The sequence below is a fragment of the Podarcis gaigeae genome (genome assembly GCF_964106915.1).
Source record: "Podarcis gaigeae genome assembly, chromosome: 6".
Lineage (NCBI taxonomy): Eukaryota > Metazoa > Chordata > Lepidosauria > Squamata > Lacertidae > Podarcis > Podarcis gaigeae.
In genome coordinates, this window is record NC_139682.1 from 43778198 (window position 1) to 43801773 (window position 23576).

The 23576-nt window shown below is 43.8% G+C and overlaps 1 protein-coding gene across 1 annotated transcript in view; it reads right to left on the bottom strand.

Moving 5' to 3' along the window:
- The window catches only part of MDFI (MyoD family inhibitor), a 49683-nt gene extending 32345 nt beyond the window's left edge, over positions 1–17338 (bottom strand). Inside the window, exons 1-2 of the mRNA XM_083745099.1 lie at positions 16830–17338; positions 16362–16466 (exon numbers count right to left, since the gene is read on the bottom strand). Coding sequence (XP_083601225.1) covers positions 16362–16455 — 94 coding nt within the window. The 5' untranslated portion in view covers positions 16456–16466; positions 16830–17338. The remainder of the gene's footprint in view (positions 1–16361; positions 16467–16829) is intronic.
- Between the last annotated feature and the right edge of the window lie 6238 nt (positions 17339–23576).

The following is a 23576-nucleotide window of genomic DNA, read 5'->3' on the forward strand; positions in this document are numbered from 1 at the left end:
TACTATGAGAGCTTAAGCAGGGCATGCTGGTCCCACAGAAATGAGAAACAGATAAACTAGCGCCAGCTAGTGCTTATGATTCTAGAAGGAAGCTTTTGAATCTTCCTCAGCTATAGATGGGAGCTGCAGAATGTTTCAGAAGCACATTTTTTGCACCCTGCTGTCTTGAGAACTTGGAACTTCTAAAATGCTCATGTACTGAGAGCAGGGATGGACGAGTTTGTCAATTTCTGTTTCTTGCTTTTCTAACCTTAAGTTCAATTTCCCACATCCCCACATCAGTTTGTGATTTTTTTCTTTAAGTCCTCATGAAAGTCCATCAGTATTATAGAGTGAATTTCTCCTTACATACACATGTTTGTATGCAATTTCCCCTAATTTACACATTTTTGCAAAGCAATTTCCTCCAATATGATGCATTTTTTGCAATGTTACTTGCACTACTACAGTGGTACCTTGGGTTACATACGCTTCAGGTTACATACGCTTCAAGTTACAGACTCTGCTAAACCAGAAATATTACCTCGGGTTAAGAACTTTGCTTCAGGATGAGGACAGAAATCGTGCTCCGGAGGCGCGGCGGCAACGGGAGGCCCCATTAGCTTAAGTGGTGCTTCAGGTTAAGAACAGTTTCAGGTTAAGAACGGACCTCCAGAACGAATTAAGTACTTAACCCAAGGTACCACTGTATATGCATTTTAATGCACACATTACCCCAGTACTGTATATGCATTTTTATACCCATTACTTGGCTAGAAAACTGCATTGCAGTGTGACTTCTGAAGGATGGCTGTGTTTCTGCTCTCAGATGTTTCAGGAAGTGTGAATTAGAGAGAGAGAGATCCTTAAATGAAAGCTGAAATCAATTTTCTCCCCATTCCCAACTAAGAGTGAGTAGCTGATGAGAGGTAACTGTTAAATAGCAGCATTGCATTCCCACACCCGATATTCCTTCTGTTGCTAAGCAAGCCATCACAAATGATGGGTTCCAGAGACACCATCGATTCTTTCAATCAATTACTTTCAGTCAAACATGGGCCAATTTTTACCAAATTCAATTAGTTTTTTTTAAAAAAATCACATTAGTGTACTTAAAGCCCTAAGATCACATGGTGGCCTTCAGGGCATGAATTCAGCTTTCCCCAGACCCCCCACTGCCACTTTGCATTACTCGCCAGAAGCAGAGCAGATAAGCAGGAGATACTAGTTGAGACTGTGAAATCTGAATTAGGGTTCAAGGCCTGTAGGCATGGTGTCTGCACTGACATCTGAGGAGACCCAACCCAGATCTAAAACCATATTAATTCAGAGGGTCTTGAGTCCTGGGTGAAATAGATCCATTCTTGACAATGAAGAAAAAAAGCACAACACCACTCAGATTTATATTAATTATCTGTACCTCGGCTCTAGGGCCAAATGCAGTCCTCCATGATTCTCTGTCTAGCACTTAGGACTCTCTAGGCCAATCCTGTCTGTAGTAACTAGCAGGACTCATAATATCCTCTCCTGCAAATCATTCCCACCCACTGACTTCCTCATATTCCCTAGAGGCAGCACCCATCCCACTGCTAAGAGGGCCACACCCTAGCCGTCCAGAGACCTCACATGACTAGAGAGAAAGGAGAGGCCACTGGTTCTGAGCCCATCAGGCTCCCTGTCCACCCCTTCAGAGTCCCATCCTGAGGCCAGTTAAAGTCAGATCTTACTAGCATGGAGAAGAGGAATGCCTATCTACCACTCCCTAGCCACAAAGAAACACCACATGTGGCAATGTCAAAGCTTTTGTTGCAGTTCATGCAGGTTTGCCAACCAGGCACCCCAGCAAGTCTCCTGGCCCTTGGGTGATGGCTTTATAAACAGCACAGTCTTAAAAGATCTAGGCCAACCCAAAATGAACCCAGGTAGAATCATTTAAGTCCATGCATGCATGCATCTCTTTGTGTTTTACTGAAGGTTCACGTAATAGTCTAGAGGCAACCTAAGGCCCGGGTCCCGGATGTGGCCCAATCGCCTTCTCAATTCGGCCCACGGACGGTCCAGGAATCAGCATGCTTTTACATGAGTAGAATGTGTGCTTTTATTTAAAATGCATCTCTGGGTTATTTGTGGGGCATAGCAATTTGTTCATTCCCCCCCCCCCAATATAGTTAGGCCCACCACATGGTCTGAGGGACAGTGGACCAGCCCATGGCTGAAAAAAGTTGCTGACTCCTGGTCTAGAGCCTTCTATAAAGTTCTGCACCCCACAGCTCCTGCTGACGTCACATGCCCTTTAATCTTGAGCCTCCTTGTACAACCCGTCATAGTTGGAATTTACAAGGTTGGCTGATGTGGTCAGTTGATCTTCTCTGAAAGAGCAATAAAAATTCTTAACACACACTGTTGTTGGGAAAGACATGTCCCTGGTGCACCAAGCAGACCTTGAGGGGAATGGAAACCAACAAAAGTCATCTAATCTAAAGACAATTTACTAAGAACTGGCCAGAGGTCAGCTAGCTAATTCTTTACCCCTCCCTTCTTTGCATGAATGAACCTTGACCAGACTTTTAAGCTTCTCTAATCTCCCGCATCTTCCAGCACTGTAGAACAGTTATGCCTTGAAGCCAGCACGCTCTTGTCCACCCTAGAGTCATTTTCTAACCCATTAAAGAAAAAATCAAATATGCTGCCTTCAAACATGGTGCCTTTCAGATGTTTTGGGCTACAACCCCCATCATCACTGACATAGGCCATGCTGGCTGCAGCTATTGAGAGCTATAGCCCATAAGATCTGGAGGGCACCACGTTGGCTACCCCAGTGTTAATGAAAGTCAGAAATGTCCAAAATCAGAGCATGTCTGGATCTGCATCCACTTTTGTCCAACTAAAAAAATGTAACGGAATACATTTTGAAAAATTTCTGAAATAAAAAAAAGATGCAGTTCCTATTTACATCAATGGCCTCCGACCCTTACAAGTAAAGCCAGTGCCACTGAATTCAGCTAAGCGATAATCTGTTTGCTAACCATTATTGTTCGGACCACCCTTGAGCACTCATTGTTTTATAACTAGATTCAGGATCTTTGTTTTGGAGGCTTCTTGTGTCACACCCAGAAAGTAACAAGAATATTTTTTTAAAAATAATAATGATAATCTGGAGTAGCTGGACATTTCAACACAGATGAAGGAAATCAGAAATCAGATGTCTTGTTTTATTATTGCTTATATTACAGCAGGGATGGGGAACTTGTGGCCCCCCACATACATGTTGTTGGTCTACGCCTGCAACTCTCATCACTCCTTATCATTGGCCGTGCTTGCTGGGAGTTGAGCCCAACAATTACTGTAGGGCTACAGGTTCCACACCTCTGTTCCACATCCCTGAGAAGGGAAAGCATAACCATCCCCACCAGTGTTCCATTGTGGAGAGTATTGTAAAAATCCATACCGTATTGTACATGATTTTCCTCTTCACCCCACCAGCATCCACACAGAACATGGGAGACTAGAAAGCCACAAGTTGTTAGAATGGAAAGTATATTATTATGAGTTTGCAGATGCCATACCAGAGGCTCAGAAATAGTGAAATTTCCAAGTGGTAAGTAACATATAGTACATCCTCTTACCCTAGTACCGTATTTCTTGGAGACATAGTATTAAAAATGTATTGAAATCCTGACCTCAGCGTGCTGAACATTAAGTCTTTTAAATTAGGAAAGCCTAAAACAATGCAACAAATAGAGAGCTGGCATAGTGCAGTTGGCATCCGTCTGTCTTGAGAGACAGCCTCACTGATGTAGTCCAAAGGAAAACAGAGCAATACATTTGGCACAAGCTTGGCTGCAAGAGTTGCCAGAAGGAGGCACCATCCAACTGTCTTAGGGACTCCACCTGTGTAGGGTTTACTCCTTAGCCCTTTCTTTGCCCAAAGATATCCTGCAAGGCAGTGGTGGTTTCAGATCAGAGTTTTCCTTCTCCTAGATGGTTGACAAGCCGCATCTGCCCATAGTGTAGCAATGGCTAGGAAACTGAACTATAGGAAGCCATGAACTCAGTAGGTGGCTTTGAGCAAGCCACTCTTGGTCAGCCCCCCCCCCCTTGCAATAATACTGCGTTACCTTCATTCATTCATTTCACTGAGTCACTTAACCTATATTCTAACACTTATTCTATATTCTTGTAAGAATTATAGCATCATAGCACAAGAAGACTGCAACTGATAGATGGCCTTCCAGCTTCTGGTTAGAAGCCTCCAGTGAAGAAGAGTGTGCCACTTTTCCAGACAGTACCAATAGTTTGTACTTTCAGGAAATTCTTCCTAGAATTTACTTGAAATCCCTTTCTTGCAATTTGAACCCTCTGGTGGTTCAGGCTCCCCCCTCTGGAGCCACAGAAAACAAACGTGCTGCATCATCTATGAGGCAGCCCACCCTTCCAATATTTGAAGGTGGCAATTACGTTACCTCGTAATAAGTCTCTTCCAGGCAACCAGAAAATACAAGTGTAGTACTTTGAACGCAGGAAGGCACCATGCAAATACTGTAGTAGTAGTAGTAGTAGTAGTAGTAGTAGTAGTAGTGGTGGTGGTGGTATTATAATTGACAAGTTCCTTCAGAACCTGCTCATGACAATTTTCACAGACTCCATCTTAAACTGGTTTACTCGTCTGCTTTCATTTAATCTGGGCTGTGAGGAATCATGGCAGAGGAAAACAAACACAAAATAAGCAAGGTCAGAACAAGCAACCGTCCCTTTTGCAGCACTTAATAACCCATCTTTGGTTCAGGCCTATCAACACAGATCAAGCCAGGGAGCCTTTGGGTGGAAAGAGCACAGCCTGGAACCTAGCATGCATGTGGTTTTAAAGTTCTGGGAAAGAATGAGAATATAAGAATATGAAACTCAACAATACCCCAATGGGATGCTCTTTGGTTTCTGCAACTAATAGAATCTAGTCAGGCAATTTCAAAGGAAATCCAATTAGAAATTAGTGCAAGAATGCAACGCTTAAGCAGCAAAGAACAAATCCCAGAAGGGGAATTTATTTGTTTTGCTTTAAAATTGGAACCCTTGAAAAGGGCAAAAAGCTGCTTATTGTTTCTCCTCTGACTCTTTCAGTTTATTATTATTTTAAACATATGCAGATATGTCACAAGTTGTAATGAAAGCTGAAGAATAGGGATGGCAACTCATGAAAGAAAATTCTGGTATGGGGGCGGTTGCATGGCTCAAACGGGATCTACTAGACCCATATATTTTTTTAAGCAATATGAACTAAAGTCACTTCTGGGGCTCCTCTGGGATTAGGGGCCCTGAAGCTTAAGCTTCATGAGTTTCATAGTAGATCTGCCCCTGCTGATGATAAGTATGTGCCATTAACTGTCATGTCAAAGGTATGAATGGAAAAGCTGGACACAACATATCTATATTGGTGAAAATATTATTATCAAACTGGGAAACAGTCAAAATATAAATTGATTTTCGATACATTACCTACAATACCAGTCTTTTTCAGTGAAGAGTAAGGATACTAATAGAGAGTTTGTAATTACAGTGGTACCTCGGGTTAAGAACTTAATTCGTTCTGGAGGTCTATTCTTAACCTGAAACTGTTCTTAACCTGAGGTACCACTTTAGCTAGTGGGGCCTCCTGCTGCCGCCACACGATTTCTCTTCTCATCCTGAAGCAAAGTTCTTAACCCAAGGTACTATTTCTGGGTTAGCGGAGTCTGTAACCTGAAGCGTATGTAATCCAAGGTACCACTGTACGGGAACTGTGTCATTGTAACAATATTATGGAATGCATCTTTTTAAAAGGAGGGAGAATTCGAGATGGTAATATCTGTGATTGTATGGAAAGTAACAACAGATCTTTGTTATTTATTTCATTGTTTCCACAAAAGGCACTGTAGCATTTATGTGAAGATGGCTGCAGAGGAACTCTGAAAAGTTTTTTTATTGACTTTTCTCAATAGTGCATAGTTTGTTACACAAAGAGGTGACTGTTAAAAAATTCAAAGGTTAAAACTTAAATGGAGCAATACATAGGGGGAGAAAACTCCTGAAAAGTGAAACATCTCCTTTGCTAATGAGATAAGCTAATAAAAACAGCATAAGAAATGGCATCTTACCCCTTGTTAAGATAAGCAAGTTCAATATGGGAACGCCAGACAGCACACTGGCCGTATTCAAGATGCACTGCCAATGACATGCATATGCTGTCGAGTGGGGGGAGATTATTTAGGACAAAGGAACATAAAGTATTAGAAATAAATCTTTATAATCATTACCTAGGTCTCCAATTTGGCTTTTGCTTGGGTTTACAGAAGACTTGAGGCAAACAGAACATCAAGAAATGGTGACCAATTAAGTAATAACAACAAGAAATAAAAGTATACAATGAATAGAAACAGAATACCGATGGAAGGTCCTCAATCAGTACAATGGTTAAAAAAGACTTTTCAGACACCTTGTATTATAGTTAAATATATGGCAAGATCTCGTGACAAAAATAAAAAGTTTAAGGCTGCAATCCCATACCCATTTACACAGGAGTAAACCCAGTTGAACTCAATGGGATATACTTCTGGGTAGACATATATAGGATTATGCTGTAAATAAAGTAAAAAAGCTATTAGAATAAAAATAGTTTGAAAAGCATTTCATATAATCACTGTTTCCCTAGAATCTCATTAAATGCACCCACTTATGATGAAGTTTAGCGGATACTCTTACCAATGAAATTATTGATAACTTCTTTTTCCTGCAAGCTGGAATTTTTCTGAGCTAGATATCCTTTTTAGGAATGACTCAATTAGGCAAAAGGGGGTGGGTCAGAATAGATGCTTTCTGGCACAAAGGCTTCAGTTAAGTTTTAAAATTATGATTATTCAGTGCTTTATGTATTTTGTCTTATAACCCACTTAAAATATATGGAGAAGCGATGAAACAATGCAAGATTAAGGTGGGGAGAGAACCCTACTTAGTTTTCGGGCAAAATAAAAATGTCAAGGCCAATATGTGATTTTTTAAAATGGTTTGTCTTTTGATACAATTTTGTACAGTTTACGGGTATGAGTGGCTTTATTTGAGGAGGTTTAAATCTGCAGTTGCCAAAAAAAAGTGGGGGGGGGAGGCTGCCCCACATTAATAAGTCAATGAAATTCCAGGTTTCTATGTAGAATTCATTTTGACCAGCATACATGGATACATACATGGATATCATTACAGCAGCCTAATCTTCACTAGGATTTTCACATGGATTAGTTTAACTCTGATTAAAGCATATTTTCTCCTACTGGGACTTGGAAACACAAACTTCAATAAGCCAACCTTCAATCAAAGCTCTCACAGATTTAAATAAATGCTGGCCCAAAATAAATTCAATTCTGCGTGCATTACGAGTCACATTTGTATTGAGAAAGTTAAACAACAGATTAGTCTAATGACACCTCTCACATCAAGGGGCAATCATATACACCTACCTGGGAGTAAGGCCCATTTAAGCAACAGAGGACTTACTTCTAAGTAAGCCTGCATAGGAATGCACTGTGGCATGCAACTATTGACTACATCTGTGACTGCATCAGCAGAATGTAGCCAATTTAGAAAAGCAGAATTGGACTATGGTCAGGAATGATGGAAGTTGAAGTTCAATAGCACAACGTTGGGGAGGCTGATCAAACACAATATGGCTGCCAGCTGCTTTACAGTTTCTTTGGGGGTCGAAGGCTAAACTTTGGGAGCTTCTTCGTGAAGAACATACGCTCTGTCACCAAGTTGTGTGACCTCTCCCTGCTCTCAGACAGTATTCTGACTGTAGACATGTGTGATCAGAATTTTTTTATGCTGAGATTTTGCTTTTCCCCTCTCCCTCACTCCCCATCAGCAGCCAGCAGTTATTGACATCCCCATTCCAGCACTCAGCCTTTCCTTCAGAGAGACAATGTCCATTTGCCCTGGCACAACATGCTCAACCAGATGCTGCCTGGAAGGTTCCATCTTTAATAAGACAAGGAAAAACATATCCCACGATGACAAGAACAATCTCGGTCAGAGGGAAAGAATGAACTCAGCTCCTCCTTTGCCGCACAATCACTCGACTTGCCTTACATTTTCCTGTTTTCACCTGCCACTAAATGCTGGGCAGAGCCAAGTAGCCGACACATGAAATTATGGATTTAATATATCAAGGAAGGATTCTCCATATGCAGAGGGTTGCACATTTTAGGCAGAACAATGAACTGAATGGAGGCCACATCAGCACTCTGCTTGGCTGGGCCAGCTGAACTCTGAGCAAAGTATCAGTGGAGCACTCTTGTGAAAGATGCATTGTTTCCGACTACCCAAGGGGATGGGCAGTCCAGCTAAGTTAGGATCTGGACAGAATGGCTTTCAAACCAGCATAATGCCTCAGGGCAAATTTGCCAGGAATGATCAGAAAGCTGCTGTTTATGCCCACAAGAAGTTAGTGCTCCCTGCCCCACCCCCCTGCTAATGCAGAAGTGGGAAGCCACAGAGCCATTAGTTTGGGCACCAAGAGAGGGATGCAAGAGCAGGAAGCTAGCCATGAAACAAACTTTTGTGGGCTGCTGTATTGTTTCCTGGGGAAATGTGTGCATATCACAATTTGGACCAGCCTTCCCCAACCTGGTGACCTCTAGACATTTTGGACTCCAACTTCCATCAGCCCCAGTCAGCATGTATCACTCAGCAGAATATTTGAAACAGGAGCCTACACAGATAACAGTGTTGCAGACACAGGCTTTCCATGTAATCGACAGCCCTGCATCCATGTCTATACACATGCAGGTCTGCAGGAATCTGTCCCACTTCTACTGGCAGGAGCATCCCATGAGCAGAACTCCACTCCAGGGCTGGAACCATCACAGAAAACCTAGTGAGGAGGATCCAAGCCTATGGAGGAAAAGTGGTATTTCCAATAAACAAACAAACAGCTAGGACCAGGCATCCATCCAACGGAGGCATATACAGTATGTATAGAATAGGAGCAGCCATCCAGACATCATCAGACTCTGACTCTTATAATACCTAATAATAATAATTTATTATTTATACCCTGCCCATCCGGCTGGGTTTCCCCAGCTACTCTGGGCGGCTCCCAACAGAATAAAAAGCACAATAAAACATGAGACATTAATAACTTCCCAAAACAGGGCTGCCTTCAGATGTCTTCTAAAAGTCAGGTAGTTGTTTATTTCCTTGACATCTGATGGGAGGACCTTCCATAGGGCAGGCACCACTACTGAGAAGGTCCTCTACCTGGTTCCCTGTAACTTCGCTTCTCGCAGTTAGGGAACCACCAGACTCACTGGGAATGATGGAAGTGGAGAGTTCAACACTATCTGAAGTTTTCTACCTTGGTGTTGAGTAACCTGTCATTCACCTCTAGTCTCTTTTACAGCAGATATACCCCTAAAAATGCAAAATGCAATGAGTTCCCATTTCAGTTGGGCCATCTACACGTTACTACAGCTCCATCTTCTGCACTATATATATAAGCAGTCTCATGTCACAATAAACAGTCATGCCTTCACCCAAAGAATCCTTCCTCTCCTCGTTCTATGATTCTACAATAATAGTACATAAACATAATACATATAAGTTCTCTGAAAGTCATTTAAAACACAACAAAAAGGGACTAAAAAGCTCAATAACAGATCAGCTACTTTGAAGTGGGCAGCTGAACTGTTTAGTGAAGCACTTTTGACTGGTTTCCAGAGTTTTCCTAAACAGAGTTGTTGGAAATTAAGGCAAAGTTTATCTGTACTAAACTTGTTAGAGTGAAGAAAAGCACAGCATAGGACAGGACTGAGGAAACACAGGCCCGTCAGATGTTGTTGTACTACAACATCCATCATCCCTAACCATTGGCCATGCTTCCTGGGACTGATGGGAGTTGTAGTTCAACAAGCCACAGGTTCCCCAGCCCTGCTGTTGGGAGAATTTAGTGCTTTCCAACTTTCAGTTCCCTTTGCTGCTTCTCACACTCTCATCCTACTAGTGGCTTGATAGAGAGCCTTGTATATTCAAGACTAAGTGCTTGAAGCTAATAACTTGAATAAAGGAAGGATCAGGCAGTGCAGAAGTTGAAGGTCCATCCACACAATAATTACGAAGGAAGAGACAGGCTGAATCTATTGCAATACAATCCATGACTCCCACTTCATCTACAGTAACAAATGCAGAATAGCTAAGAGTATGACTATTATTTGTCTTCTTTTAGACTTTTCAGGATTTCTGGTGTACCACAGACTCAGACACAATGCTAGGCCAGGGCTGCAATTGCAGAAAGTCCCACTGTATGTAAAGTGACTTACTTCTAAGACTTGCTTGAGAGTAAGCCTATGTAGTAATGCAGCCTTGCACCCCAAGGCTACACCTACTCATTTTGCTCAATAAGATTTGTTCTCTTTCTGGTAAGTGTCTGCAATATTGCATTATGGCCAAACTAGATGTTATGCACAGGCATGTGTGACTGTACCTGAATGGTCCTTTTTAAGAAGCAAAAGCCACTTTGGAGTAGGGAGGTGCTTAGGCTTTTGTTAAACCTTCCTGCTTACCCCCTGCTTGTTTGTCAGCTCCCCGCTTGCAGCTCAGAGTTTCAAATGGAGGAAAACACTCATTTAGAACTCCTTAGACAGGAAAGCTGGTGCAGGGGGCCAGGGGTGGTGAAGAGAAATAGGTGCTTCACCTTTTCCCCAGCTCTTCTCCAGTACCAATTACCAGCCCCCAAAAGCAACTTTTCTTGCTTAAAAAAATAGTGTAAGAGTAGATTTGGTCCTTAGTGTATATATTTAACACATACATGAACTCAGGAGACTGTCATTATCTTTTCAGAATTGCTATCCACAATTGGTGCTCCGACCGGAATTCTGTTTCCCAAACCATTCTGCTTGCTCTTGTGTTTTAAAGCAACTTGCTCATAGATTTCTTGCGACTGAAGATATATGCTTAAGAGTATGTAAGTAACACCTGGTGAAATCTCAGAAGCCAGAGGAGTTGCTGAATATTTTCCAGTAGTCGGAGGCCAAGTCTTAGTTTCCTGTATAGGGGTTTGGGGTTTTTTACCCCTTCTAAAGACTAATAGAGATATGAAAAATGCAAATGTGCTCAATTTGCATAATTCAGACAAAGTTACAGAATTCTGCTCTTTATGTTACAGGATTTGGGTTAATCTTGCACAGGATTTTGATATGCGTACACTTATTTGCTCCAACCTGCCTGCCGCCACTCATTTTAGTTAGGAATGGTTTGTGATATAGAATAATCCCTGAATCAGTGTTGAAAGTGGGGGCAGAAGATAACATGCAAGTACTTAACTGGGGTGTGTGTGTTATAGGTTTAAAACTACTCCTTAGTTATTAAATTCATTTGGCAGCTTTGTGAAGTGATTCCCTGGAGATCTCATGTACTCTCTTCCAGTACACCTGATCCTGATAGGACATACAAGAATACTAGAGCGTTTTTGTCTACACTGCTCACCTGTATGAACTGTAGGTGGATGGTAATGATCACTGTGCCAGCATAACCTACCCTAGTCACTCTGGAACATAGAAGCCACTCATCATGGCCTTATGCTAAGTAAGACCATTTGATAATCTAGCTCACCAACTACAGCATTTCTTCTGGGTTGCAGATAGGGGCATTCCCAGATCATAGAATCATAGAGTTGAAAGAGACCACAAGGACCATCGAATCCAACCCCCTGCCAAGCAGGAAACACCATCAGAGCACTCCTGACATATGGTTATCAAGCCTCTGCTTAAAGACCTCCAAAGAAGGAGACTCCACCACACTCCTTGGCAGCAAATTCCACTGTTGAACAGCTGTTACTGTCAGGAAGTTCTTCCTAATGTTTAGGTGGAATCTTCTTTCTTGTAGTTTGGATCCATTGCTCCGTGTCCGCTTCTCTGGAGCAGCAGAAAACAACCTTTCTCCCTCCTCTATGTGACATCCTTTTATATATTTGAACATGGCTATCATATCACCCCTTAACCTCCTCTTCTCGAGGCTAAACATGCCCAGCTCCATTAGCCGTTCCTCATAAGGCATCGTTTCCAGGCCTTTGACCATTTTGGTTGCCCTCCTCTGGACACGTTCCAGTTTGTCAGTGTCCTTCTTGAACTGTGGTGCCCAGAACTGGACACAGTACTCCAGGTGAGGTCTGACCAGAGCAGAATACAGTGGCACTATTACTTCCCTTGATCTAGATGCTATACTCCTATTGATGCAGCCCAGAATTGCATTGGCTTTTTTAGCTGCCGCGTCACACTGTTGGCTCATGTCAAGTTTGTGGTCAACCAACAAACCAAGACTCCTAGATCCTTTTCACATGTACTGCTCTCAAGCCAGGTGTCACCCATCCTGTATTTGTGCCTCTCATTTTTTTTGCCCAAGTGCAATACTTTACATTTCTCCCTGTTAAAATTCATCTTGTTTGTTTTGGCCCAGTTCTCTAATCTGTCAAGGTCATTTTGAAGTGTGATCCTGTCCTCTGGGGTGTTAGCCACCCCTCCCAGTTTGGTGTCATCTGCAAATTTGATCAGGATGCCCTTGAGTCCATCCTTGAGATCTACCAGGAGATACTGGGGGTCGAACCCAGGAACTTCTGCATACAAAGCTGATGCTCTACCATTAAGCTATGACTGCCTGTTCCCCAGAGGGAGGGTGGAACACCTTTTCATATGCCACACCATCCCTGCTCAGTTTCAGGGATGGGGGTTTGCTGCACTTTTAGCTTAAAGGACCAAACCAGAAGGTACAAAGAAGTTCCTGAAATCCTAAACTGTAACAACATCATGAAGATATACGTGAAATGAAAACATTCTTCAATGTGTTCTAATTCTTTGGGGACAGAAGGGAGAAGAGGAAGGAAAACCTAGTAGAATACACAGCCAATTCACACAATCACCATGCTCAAGAGAGGACACCTTCTTCTCCAACCTTCCATGGCTTATTTATTTGTTTACTGTATTTGCCTGCTGCTCAACAACGAAAAGTTTATCTGGATGGCAAAAAGGGAAGAATTGGGAATAAAAAAATAAAGACAATAACCTAACATTTAAAAAACAAATATAACTGTGTTGGCTCACGAGGAAAAACCAAAGAAACCTCAAATCCACAGCTGGAAATACCTTTATTTATACAATCATACCTTGGTTTTTGAACAGAATGCATTCTGGAAGTTCATTCAACTTCCGAAATGTTCAGAAACCAAGGTGCGGCTTCCAATTGGCTGCAGGAGCATCCTTTGCAGGAGGCAAAGTTCACAAACTGGAACATCTACTTCCGAGTTTGCGGCGTTCAAGTTCCAAGTTGTTCGTGAATTAAGTTGCTCGAAAACCAAGGTATGACTGTATTACAAAATATGAAAACAGGAGCAAAAGGTAGCACCAGCATAACAAACGTACATCTGGACTACCAGTTCTCACAGTTCTTAAACTTTCCAGAATCTCAGAGCATCATAAAGTATGTTTAAACCCAAGGGAAATAAAAAAGAACATCTTCACCCAATGCTGATCAGATCAGAGGGTTGAAGCCACTTGAGACTCTAGTCTGGGTAGGACACTGTATGCCTGAGGTGCTTGCTGTTCGCGGCAAACTTGACATGGGATGCAAAAACAGTGAGTCCGACAATCCGCTGGTCATGAGCATGGAAGGGGCAGGGACAAACACAGACAAAGGGGGTGGGGGTCTCATGCATTGGCCTCCTAAGAAAACAGGCAGAAATCCATGTAGGTTGATGCAGTCATGTCACCCCACATCCTGATTTCCCAATACAAGCTGGGAATTTACCACACCTTTTTTTAAAGGTCACTACAAAGGTTTCATGGTTCACTTTTGAAGAACATAAACTATTATCTATGAAGTTTGGGTGGAGCTCAGATCCCCACCCAGCATGACTTCAATAGAAGGGCCTTAGGCAAGCTACTCCCTCAGACTCCATACTAGGAACGGGGAGACTCAGATTCACATCCCCACTCCCTGGGTGACCTTGGGCCAGTCAGTGAAGAATGAAATGTTTGGAAGATAAAAAAAATGTCAACATATAAATGACACAAACATGACAATAATACAGGCCAGAGGTGCCATCTTCTCAAGATGATTGAGAGGGCCCAATGTGATGTCCTGATGTCCCAATCACAACGTCACAAGGTGCATGGGGATGGAGCTGGACCCCCTCTGAATGTTGAGTGGGCCAGGCCCCCTCCAAAAACACACTGGGGGGCCAAAATTGGCACGTATGATACAGACCTACCTAACCAGGGTTACAACCAAATCAAAGCACACGCAAGGCAAGTAACCATATATTCTTTCTGTGTTAATCCCAGCCTCTCTTCTGTCTATTTTATCTTCTCTATCTGGTTTTAGATTGTAAACTTGGGATAGAGACCTGTCCTCTTGTCCTCTGCAAAGCATAGGCGCAACAATGGTACTCTATTAACAAAGAGTGTAGATGAACTGCTACGAACACTTCAAGGTAGAGTTTTGAGGGGAGGGCTGTAGCTTTGTGGTAGAGCATCTGCTTTGTATGCAGAAGGTCCCAGGGATCCCTGGGATCACCAGGTAGGACTGGGAATGTCCCCCATCTGAAACCCTGGATAGCTGCTGCCAGTGTGGGCAATGCTGAGCTTGATGAACCATATAGGCAGTTTCCTGAATTCTTATGCCCTTAAAATCATGAATTATTTTGAGACCTAACCATCAGTCAGCCATCAGGTTCAATAAAAAGACAGTAAAAAAGGTAAAGGGACCCCTGACCATTAGGGCTAGTCATGACCGACTCTGGGGTTGCGGCGCTCATCTCGCTTTATTGGCCGAGGGAGCCAGTGTACAGCTTCTGGGTCATGTGGCCAGCATGACTAAGCTGCTTCTGGTGAACCAGAGCAGTGCACGGAAACGCCATTTACCTTCTCGCCGGAGCGGTACCTATTTATCTACTTGCACTTTGTGCTTTTGAATTGCTAGGTTGGCAGGAGCAGGGACCGAGCAACGGGAGCTCACCCCGTCGCGGAGATTTGAACCACCGACCTTCTGATCGGCAAGACCTAGGCTCTGTGGTTTAACCCACAGCACCATCTTGGGAAAATTGGTACTGTATTTGGTTACTGCACAGCCAAAAATTCACCCATGTGCCCAACCACAGCCCACATTCCCCCAATTGAGTTTTTATAAACGAGTTTCCAGTATTGTGTGAATCAGTTGCAGCTCAACAGGTCAGCAGTGCCAGGAAGGGGGCATCTCCGCTGAATCCTCTCCAGATCCCTCAAATGCAGTCTGCAGCCAAGGCTGCTGCAGGGGATACTGGAATGTACACTCCTAACTTCAGTGTACACTGCCCACTCCCCCCACCCCAGTTACAGAGCCCGAAGCTAGATCTGTTGAAAGGATTAGATGGAACAAAGAAGAAAACTCTTTTCCTGGCTGCAGCTCGGTCTAGAGGATGTTATTAAATTTAATATGATCAGGACTCGAAGTGGGGGAAAGGGGAGGGGTGGAGGAGACCAAATCCCACAAGGAGTTGGCCCCGGGCCCAGCAACACGCGATGCCTGAAGGAAGACAAAAGTTCTTGTGAGAAGCTCGGGTCCCTACACACCCCAGCCCCCAACGCCTGCGAAGTGTTTACAGTCCTGAAAAAAAGAGAATGGCGCACGAGAGAAAGAGGCTTTGGAGAGAAAAAGGAAATGGTGGGTTTCGTGCTGAATGAGGAGGGGGGGAGGAGGAGGAGGAGGAGACCCTCTGGCACGCAAGCCCCCAGCAAACGCGCTCTCGTGAACGCCCTGCGCTTCTGCAGGGGAGGGGGAGAGAGATCAACGCTCACATCCAACCCAAGAATGAGCCAAGGCGCTGGGAGACTCGCGCAGCTCCAGCCCTGTGTGCAGCCTTCGAGGAGGAAAAGTCACACGCACGCACGCTGCATGTATGTTGCGCGCGCACACAAAAGGAAAAGTCTCCAAAACACACATGCTGGGCCAGCGCCTTAGTGGATGCGGCGTAAATCAAAGCGTAATGGGGGGCGGGGGGTGGAATCTGCCTTGCCAGACTTCGGATGTGTGTGCGCGCACACACACACACACACACACACACACTGGGGGCCAGCTGGCACAGATCACAGGAGGCTTTTTGCAATATTCATACATACTAGCAAAGTTTCGACAAGGGAGGAGGGGGCGGGGAGGGGGAGGGAAAAAGTCTCTTTTCTCCCCCTGGAGTTTACCATTCTAGAATCAGGCCCGCAGCTAAACGCGCGCGCGCGCACACACAAAATCCACGAGAGCTTAAAAGTCCCCCCCCCCCACTCCCAACTACAAGTCGAGGCAGTTTGTAAGTTTCGGGAACAAGCGCTCTCTGTGCTTACCTGCGCTGGGGGATGGGAAGGGCGCCGGATCCACCTGGGGGTCTCCATGGAGCGAGTCAGAGCGGCTGGACGGCTCGCTTCTCACCTGGGACATCGGACTGAGCCCTGCGAGAGACGCCACACGCAGAGAAAGACACACACAGAGAGAAGCTCATTGAAGACGCTCCCTCCACCGCCGGCCCACAAGGCGCGCTGTCTCTCCCATGGAGATGAATCAGCCCTTTAGGTGGAGAAACCGCGCCGCGCCAACCCAGGCGCCCTCGGTCCTCTCGCCCCACAACCTGCCCCAAAGGCCATTCCCGTTCGCGGGGAAATCCGAGCCCCAAATGCCTGCTCTGGACATCTTTCCGCCCCTTGCCAGCTGCATGCAGGGATTCAGCAACACCTCTCCCTCCCTTCCCCTCTCCAACACGGCCCCCCACCCAATAAATCTATAGGGGAAGGGTGGGGAATTGGAAAAGGACTTACTTTGGGTGAATCGTTTAACGGCGCTCCCACAAGCCGAGGGTCATCTTACTGTCTTCTCCATACAAGTTTCTCTCTCGCTGCCAGCAACTCAGCCCCTTTTAAATTGGGCTCAGAGTCAAAGCACAACTTTTGGCTCTCTGCCCCGTTATTAAGAGTCTTTCACACACTTCATGAGAAATTGGGGGGGGGGCTTTGCTTCACTCCTTTATCTCCGCAGCTTGTCCTTTATTGCACTGTTTGGTTGCAAATGGACAAGTTTCTGCCTCTCCCCCTCGCCCCGTAAGCTCTGCCTCCAGCCTCTTCCACAGGAAATTGCATTCAGCCTTCATTACTCAGTTTCCTTCAAGCAGGAGATATTTGGAGTTCAGGCAACCTATAATAAGTTGCTTGGCGCTAAGGTTTCTGGTGGTTGTTGCTGGGGTTTTTTTGTTTTTTAGCAGCAAAAGTAAACAGATGCGCGCACACAATTCCACAAACCCACTTTCCGCAAAGTTTTTGTTTTTGTTTTTAAAGAAGAGGGAGGGGCAAAGTGAAGCCGATTTGCGCACTCCTGTGAGGGAAGTACCAGAACCCTAATTCAAAATTTACATGTGGCAGATCTTCAAAGTAAACTTTTGTGTCTGCTTACACACCCAACTTTTCAAAGAGTAGCAACAGTGAGACTAAAATCATATCAAAGGCCTGTTGCCAGCCTTAAAAAAAGTAGGGGGCAGTTTATCCCTGTCTACACACCAGTGTTTTACTTGTATTAATTAAGCCTCTGCTGATAATGATAACAGTTATTACTATTACGGTAGTACCTTGGAAGTCAAATGGAATCCATTCCAGAGGTCCGTTCAACTTTCAAAACGTTCGAAAACCAAATCCCAGCTTCTGATTGACTGCAGGAAGCTCCTGTTTGGGTTCCAAAAGAATGTTCACAAACCAGAACAATCACTTTCAGGTTTGCAGCATTTGGGAGCTAAAACATCCCAAGTTCCAGGGTGTTTGGGATCCAAGGTATGACTGTACCTGCACAGCAGATTCTTCCCGCGAAGAAAATAACCCCAGACCATTTTACACAACTTTGCATGTATGGTATTGCTGGACTCTTTTGTTGTTGTTGTTTAGTCATGTCCAACTCTTCATGACCCCATGGACCAGAGCACTGGACTCTTACTTACAGCTTATCTCATAATCAATCCTTGATTTAGAAGTTGGCATACCTTAAAGCAAGGATGGGGGATGTTGGGCCTGCCAGATGTTGTTGGACTACAACTCCCATCATCTTTGACTACTGGCCATTCTGGCTTCTGCCGATGGGATTTGGAGAGCAACAACATCTTACAAGCCAATTGTTTCCCTATCCCTTTGTCTTAAAGTGTCAGAGCAGCAATTGAGGTGAATAGAGACCACTCAGAGAAGAGATTAGAGAGATTTTCTTACATACACACCCTTTTGGTAATTTTGCATTGTTTCATGTTGCAACATTTTCATAGAAATGAAAAAACCGGCCTGGTTGCCTCTCCCACCTGACTTTGTTTAAGAACTAGTCACATGGCAGGCGCAGCTGAGACAAGAGACATAACTGGCATTCTTTGCTTCCCCATTACAACTTTGGTCCTGGGTTTGTTAGATATCCCACCAGGATCAAAGGGAGCTGGCTAGCAAACGAGGCTCAGCAAGTAGAAATTAGAAAGTTGTATTAGGTTAACTCTAGGTCATTAATTTTATTACCACCTGCGTCAAAGTGGCACAAATTAGAGTTTGCATGTTTAGCTGGACTCATTGAATATGTTTTGTTTAGCTTCCTTTCTTGTTCCAGCACCTCCAAGCTTGCTGAGACTGCTGGGAGTTGTAATCCAGAACCTGGGGGGGGGGGGCACCAGGTTTGCAAAGGTCACTAGAATAGGTGGAGTAAAATTGGACCTCCAGGCATGGGGTACATGTCACAGAGTCGCACATTCATAGAAATGCTTTTTAGACTACCCAGGCTATTCTTTTCACAGTTTTGACAATCAATATTTCAGCTTGGGAGGTGCCACGGGCCAAGGGTCTCAGGCAGCATAGGGGTCCCCCACTGCTTTCAGTATCAGGTAGCTAAACTTTGAATAGCATCATTTGACGAACGACTTTTGCAGTTAAACCGGCAGCCTGATACTATTAGGATTTTAATTCACACCAGCTAGTTAAACTTGCAATGAAGTTGACATATAAACATCAAATGAACGTAAGTTATAGGTTCAGGGCGGGGTAAGTACAATTTATGTTGACATATTTGTTTTTGGTTCAGATATCATTTTACGGCGAGATAGAAAGTTTGCTCAAGAAGATGTCAATACTCAACCTAATTTGCTTTATGAGTTCCAGACTTGTACATCATGGGCATGTCCACCTCTGTTAGGTGTTTTGTATTCAGGTACTGTATACACTAAAGCCGTATTAGCCACCCATAAAAGTGTCTGTTTCTTTCCTTTCAGTATCCATTGCTTCCGTTAACGCAATGTCCCAAACTTTATTATGGTATGTTGTTGTTGTTTAGTCGTTTAGTCGTGTCCGACTCTTCGTGACCCCATGGACCAGAGAACGCCAGGCACCTCTGTCCTCCACTGCCTCCCGCAGTTTGGTCAAACTCATGCTGGTAGCCTCGAAAACACTATCCAACCATCTCGTCCTCTGTCGCCCCCTTCTCCTTGTGCCCTCCATCTTTCCCAACATCAGGGTCTTCTCCAGGGAGTCTTCTCTTCTCATGAGGTGGCCAAAGCACTGGAGCCTCAGCTTCACAAGCTGTCCTTCCAGTGAGCACTCAGGGTTGATTTCCTTCAGTATGGAGAGGTCTGATCTTCTTGCAGTCCATGGGACTCTCAAGAGTCTCCTCCAGCACCATAATTCAAAAGCATCAATTCTTCGGCGATTAGCCTTCTTTATGGTCCAGCTCTCACTTCCATACATCACTACTGGGAAAACCATAGCTTTAACTTTAATTTTCATAGAAATATGTTATGTTATGGTATACCAATGATCTAAGGTGGCATCCTTCATATCTTTCCAGTTTTAGGCAATTGTGAATCTTGCTGCTGCCAAGGTGAGGCATCCCGGAGTTTTACTGTTGAGGTCCATATTTTCTCCTGTAATTCTTAAAATTCCAAGTAGCTAGTATAAGTATACCACTCTTTCCTTCAGTGTGTGGCAGTCTGGCAGTTCTCAGTGTTTCAATCTGTGGTGTATGAGGAAAAAAGACTACAGCACAAATCTTACGTGCAAAAGGTACCAGGTTTAATCCTTGGCATCTCCAGCTACAAATTGCTCAGCTGAGGAATCATAATAGCCCTGCTAGTTAATATTTGGGTCAGTTTTGTGAAAGACCTCAGAGACCCTGGAGGACTACTGCTAGTCACAGTACTGTTAAAAAGGGTGCATGCCACCCCCAATTTATGCTGAGCAGTGCACAAGATTCCAGGAAGTTCTGGGCGCTCCCCCAAGGTCATGTTTCCATTGATATTCAAGATATGGCAGAGGCTGTAGTGTCTTTAAGGAATGTGGTTTAATTACACATACAGTGGTACCTTGGTTTTAGAACAGCTTAGTTTATGAACAACTTGGAAATAGAATGCTGCAAACCTAGAATTATGTGTTTTGGTTTGTGAACTTTGCCTTGGAAGCTGAACATGTTCCGCTTCCTGTTGAGTGTGTTCCATTTGTAAATTGAGTCCCCCACTGCTAACCAGACGCTTCCAGTTGAGTTTGTCAGCTGTTGAGTCCCAAGCACCCACCCAACACAGAGGTGATATTTAGAGCTTTTGTTTTTGCTATTTTTATTGCGTTTTTGTTTGTGTGGCTTTTTTGTTTTTTTGACTGTGACTTGTTCTTCATTTTATGGGACTGACTTGTGACTGTGGCTTGTGACTTTGTTTTTGTGACTTGTTTTTGTGACTGTGTGGAACCCAGTTCAGCTACTGATTGATTGTGTGACTGCAGAAATGGGTAAAAGCCCCCCATCCAAACAATGACTATCATCAGTGCACATAAGAAAAAAAAAGTACCGTATTTTTTGCTCTATAAGACTCACTTTTTCCCTCCTAAAAAGTAAGGGGAAATGTGTGTGCGTCTTATGGAGCGAATGCAGGCTGCGTAGCTATCCCAGAAGCCAGAACAGCAAGAGGGATTGCTGCTTTCACTGCACAGCGATCCCTCTTGCTGTTCTGGCTTTTGAGATTCAGAATATTTTTTTTTCTTGTTTTCCTCCTCCAAAAACTAGGCGCGTCTTGTGGTCTGGTGCGTCTTATAGAGCGAAAAATACGGTAATTTTGATTTTTATTGTCTACAATACTGTCTTTATTGTCTACAATACTGTCTACAATACTGTTTTATAGTACAGTACATTGATTATTGCTTTCATTTTATGGATCAATGGTCTCGTTAGATAGTAGAATTCATGTTAAATTGCTGTTTTAGGGGTTGTTTCTAAAAGTCTGGAACGGATTAATCCATTTTGCATGATTTTCTATGGGAAAGTGTGCCTTGGTTTTAGAACACTTTGGTTTTGGAACAGAATTCGGGAACGGATTAAGTTTGGGAACCAAGGTACCACTGTATTTACATCTGTGTTTAGATGAAGGGGGTGCAGATCTTACACCATTGTTATCCGTAGCAGCCCGGCATTGCAGTCTGAGCCATTGTAAGCACCATCCCTTGGTTCCTGTGTTCCAGCCAGCTCTCATGGCTGCTACCCTTCGGCTCCTGCATGGTGTTCTCCCGACTTCCTTGATTGTTCCCAGAAACCCCCTGCTCCAAGCCCCTCCTCTCCATCCATCTGCTATCCCAAACCTAGTTTTAAAAGGGCACATTTTTCCTGTGAGCACACAGCCTGCCCCCTCTCCTGTTTTCAATCCTAAACCGTTCTTCTCCCACAGTAACCATGACAACTCTGTTTTGCACAGATCCAAGGATTTCTCTGGGATGGGCCATCAACACCTTTTGTTGTACTAACAGCCTCTATCCTAGGTGAGGCCCTGGCTTGAAAAAGGGATCTTAGCCTGTATTTTTCCACTGGCCTGGAATATTCCCTTCCATACTCCAAGTATTATCTAAATACTAGTGTTTATTAATATCTGCCCTTCAATAACAGACTCTGGTACCCCAGTTATAACAGTAGGCAACATTGGACTGGGGGGGGGTAGATGGTCTCTGACCAGTTTCCTGCATTGCTAATCCACTCAGAGGATTTCTGATGGGTTTCAGAAATAATATCTACATAATTTTCAAATGGCAGAGGGAAAATCCTACTCATTCACAGTTCCACAGCCATTTCAATCCTATGCATACCTACTCAAAAGGAACTCTCACTGAGTAAAGGGTACATAGGATTGCAGCCTTAAAACCCCCATTATTTTGTTCATGATAATCCTGTGGGTTGATCCTACTGCTGCTGCTAACGAGGAGTCTTAAGGTACCCAAAAGTCAAAAATAGTATCCCTCCCCTGCCCTGCTGGGAGGTTCATAGATGCAAGTTGGTTCGTATCAAAGTCAATATAAGGAATGAGAGAGGAGAAAGGTTGGCAGGAGAAGGATAAGACCTGATCAGTGAATGCTGGCAGTAGCATGCAATCAAATGGGGAACAGTTAGGGCCAGAGGCGCCAGCTTGCAAGAGCAGATGGAGTGGGGGCAATGTGTGTGTGATGCCCCTCTTACCCCAAGCCAGGCAGAAGCTCCCCAGGCTTTGGGAAGGAGGTGTCAGGCCTCTGACAGGATCTTACAGCCCTCCTGCCTCCTCGCCAAAGCTGGGTGGGCTTTGGGAAGGTGGCAGGAAGGCTCCTGGACCTGTCTGGGCATCACGTCTCCCTCCCTAAGCTGGGTAGAAGTTTCCTGGGCTTTGGGGAACATTTAGGAGACTAGCCTAGTCCCCCTAGTCCACTGAGCACACACCACTGAATGCTGGGCTGCTGAGTTTGTCCAAATTCCCAGATCCACGTGAATCAGGACTTTGGAGATGAAATGCAGCAGCAGCAGCAGAAATCTCAGGCCTATTAGTAAACATCTTGGAGAACCCACGTCAAAAAAAAGTTCAGAAAAGAGATAACATAATACCAAATGTCAAAAGGGGGGAAAAATATACATAGATGCATTTTAATTTATTTCTATGGAACACTATTAAGTCATAAAATGTTTAACAGAACAGTGTCAAATTAACACTGAACATGGATCAAATCTGTTAGCAGTACTATCAAAACATCTTATTTTCCAGACTATGCTCCGTCAACAAAGACTTTGCTACAATTCCATGTGACATATTAAGGTAAAGTAGGTTGAAAGCTACTGTAAAGTGGCTACATATTTGATGACAATTTCAGAGTTGCAATGCATGGGCTTCTGTCAAATGTTAAGATTATAGAGTTCCATAGAGAACTAGCCTTCCTCCTTTTTGGTAATGATTAAAGGAATATGGAATATGTTCACCATAGGTGGTGGTGATTAGCAATGGATAGAACAGAGGAAAGAACTGATGTTCAAAATAATATTTTAAAAGGGAAGCACTAAACTGAAGAAGTGGAATGCAATTCAGGAAAGACATAATAAAAGAGATCTAAAACACACAGTTAAGAAAAAAGATTAGCAATAAACTAACTTTCTGAGCAGGATCTAAGTGATGGAAGCACAATCTATTTAAGACCTGATATCTATCTTTTTCTGCAATATTATTGTGCTGTTTGATTTTGCTCAGTGCTTTGTCTACTACTGCAAGACACATTAAATAATCAATGAATGTG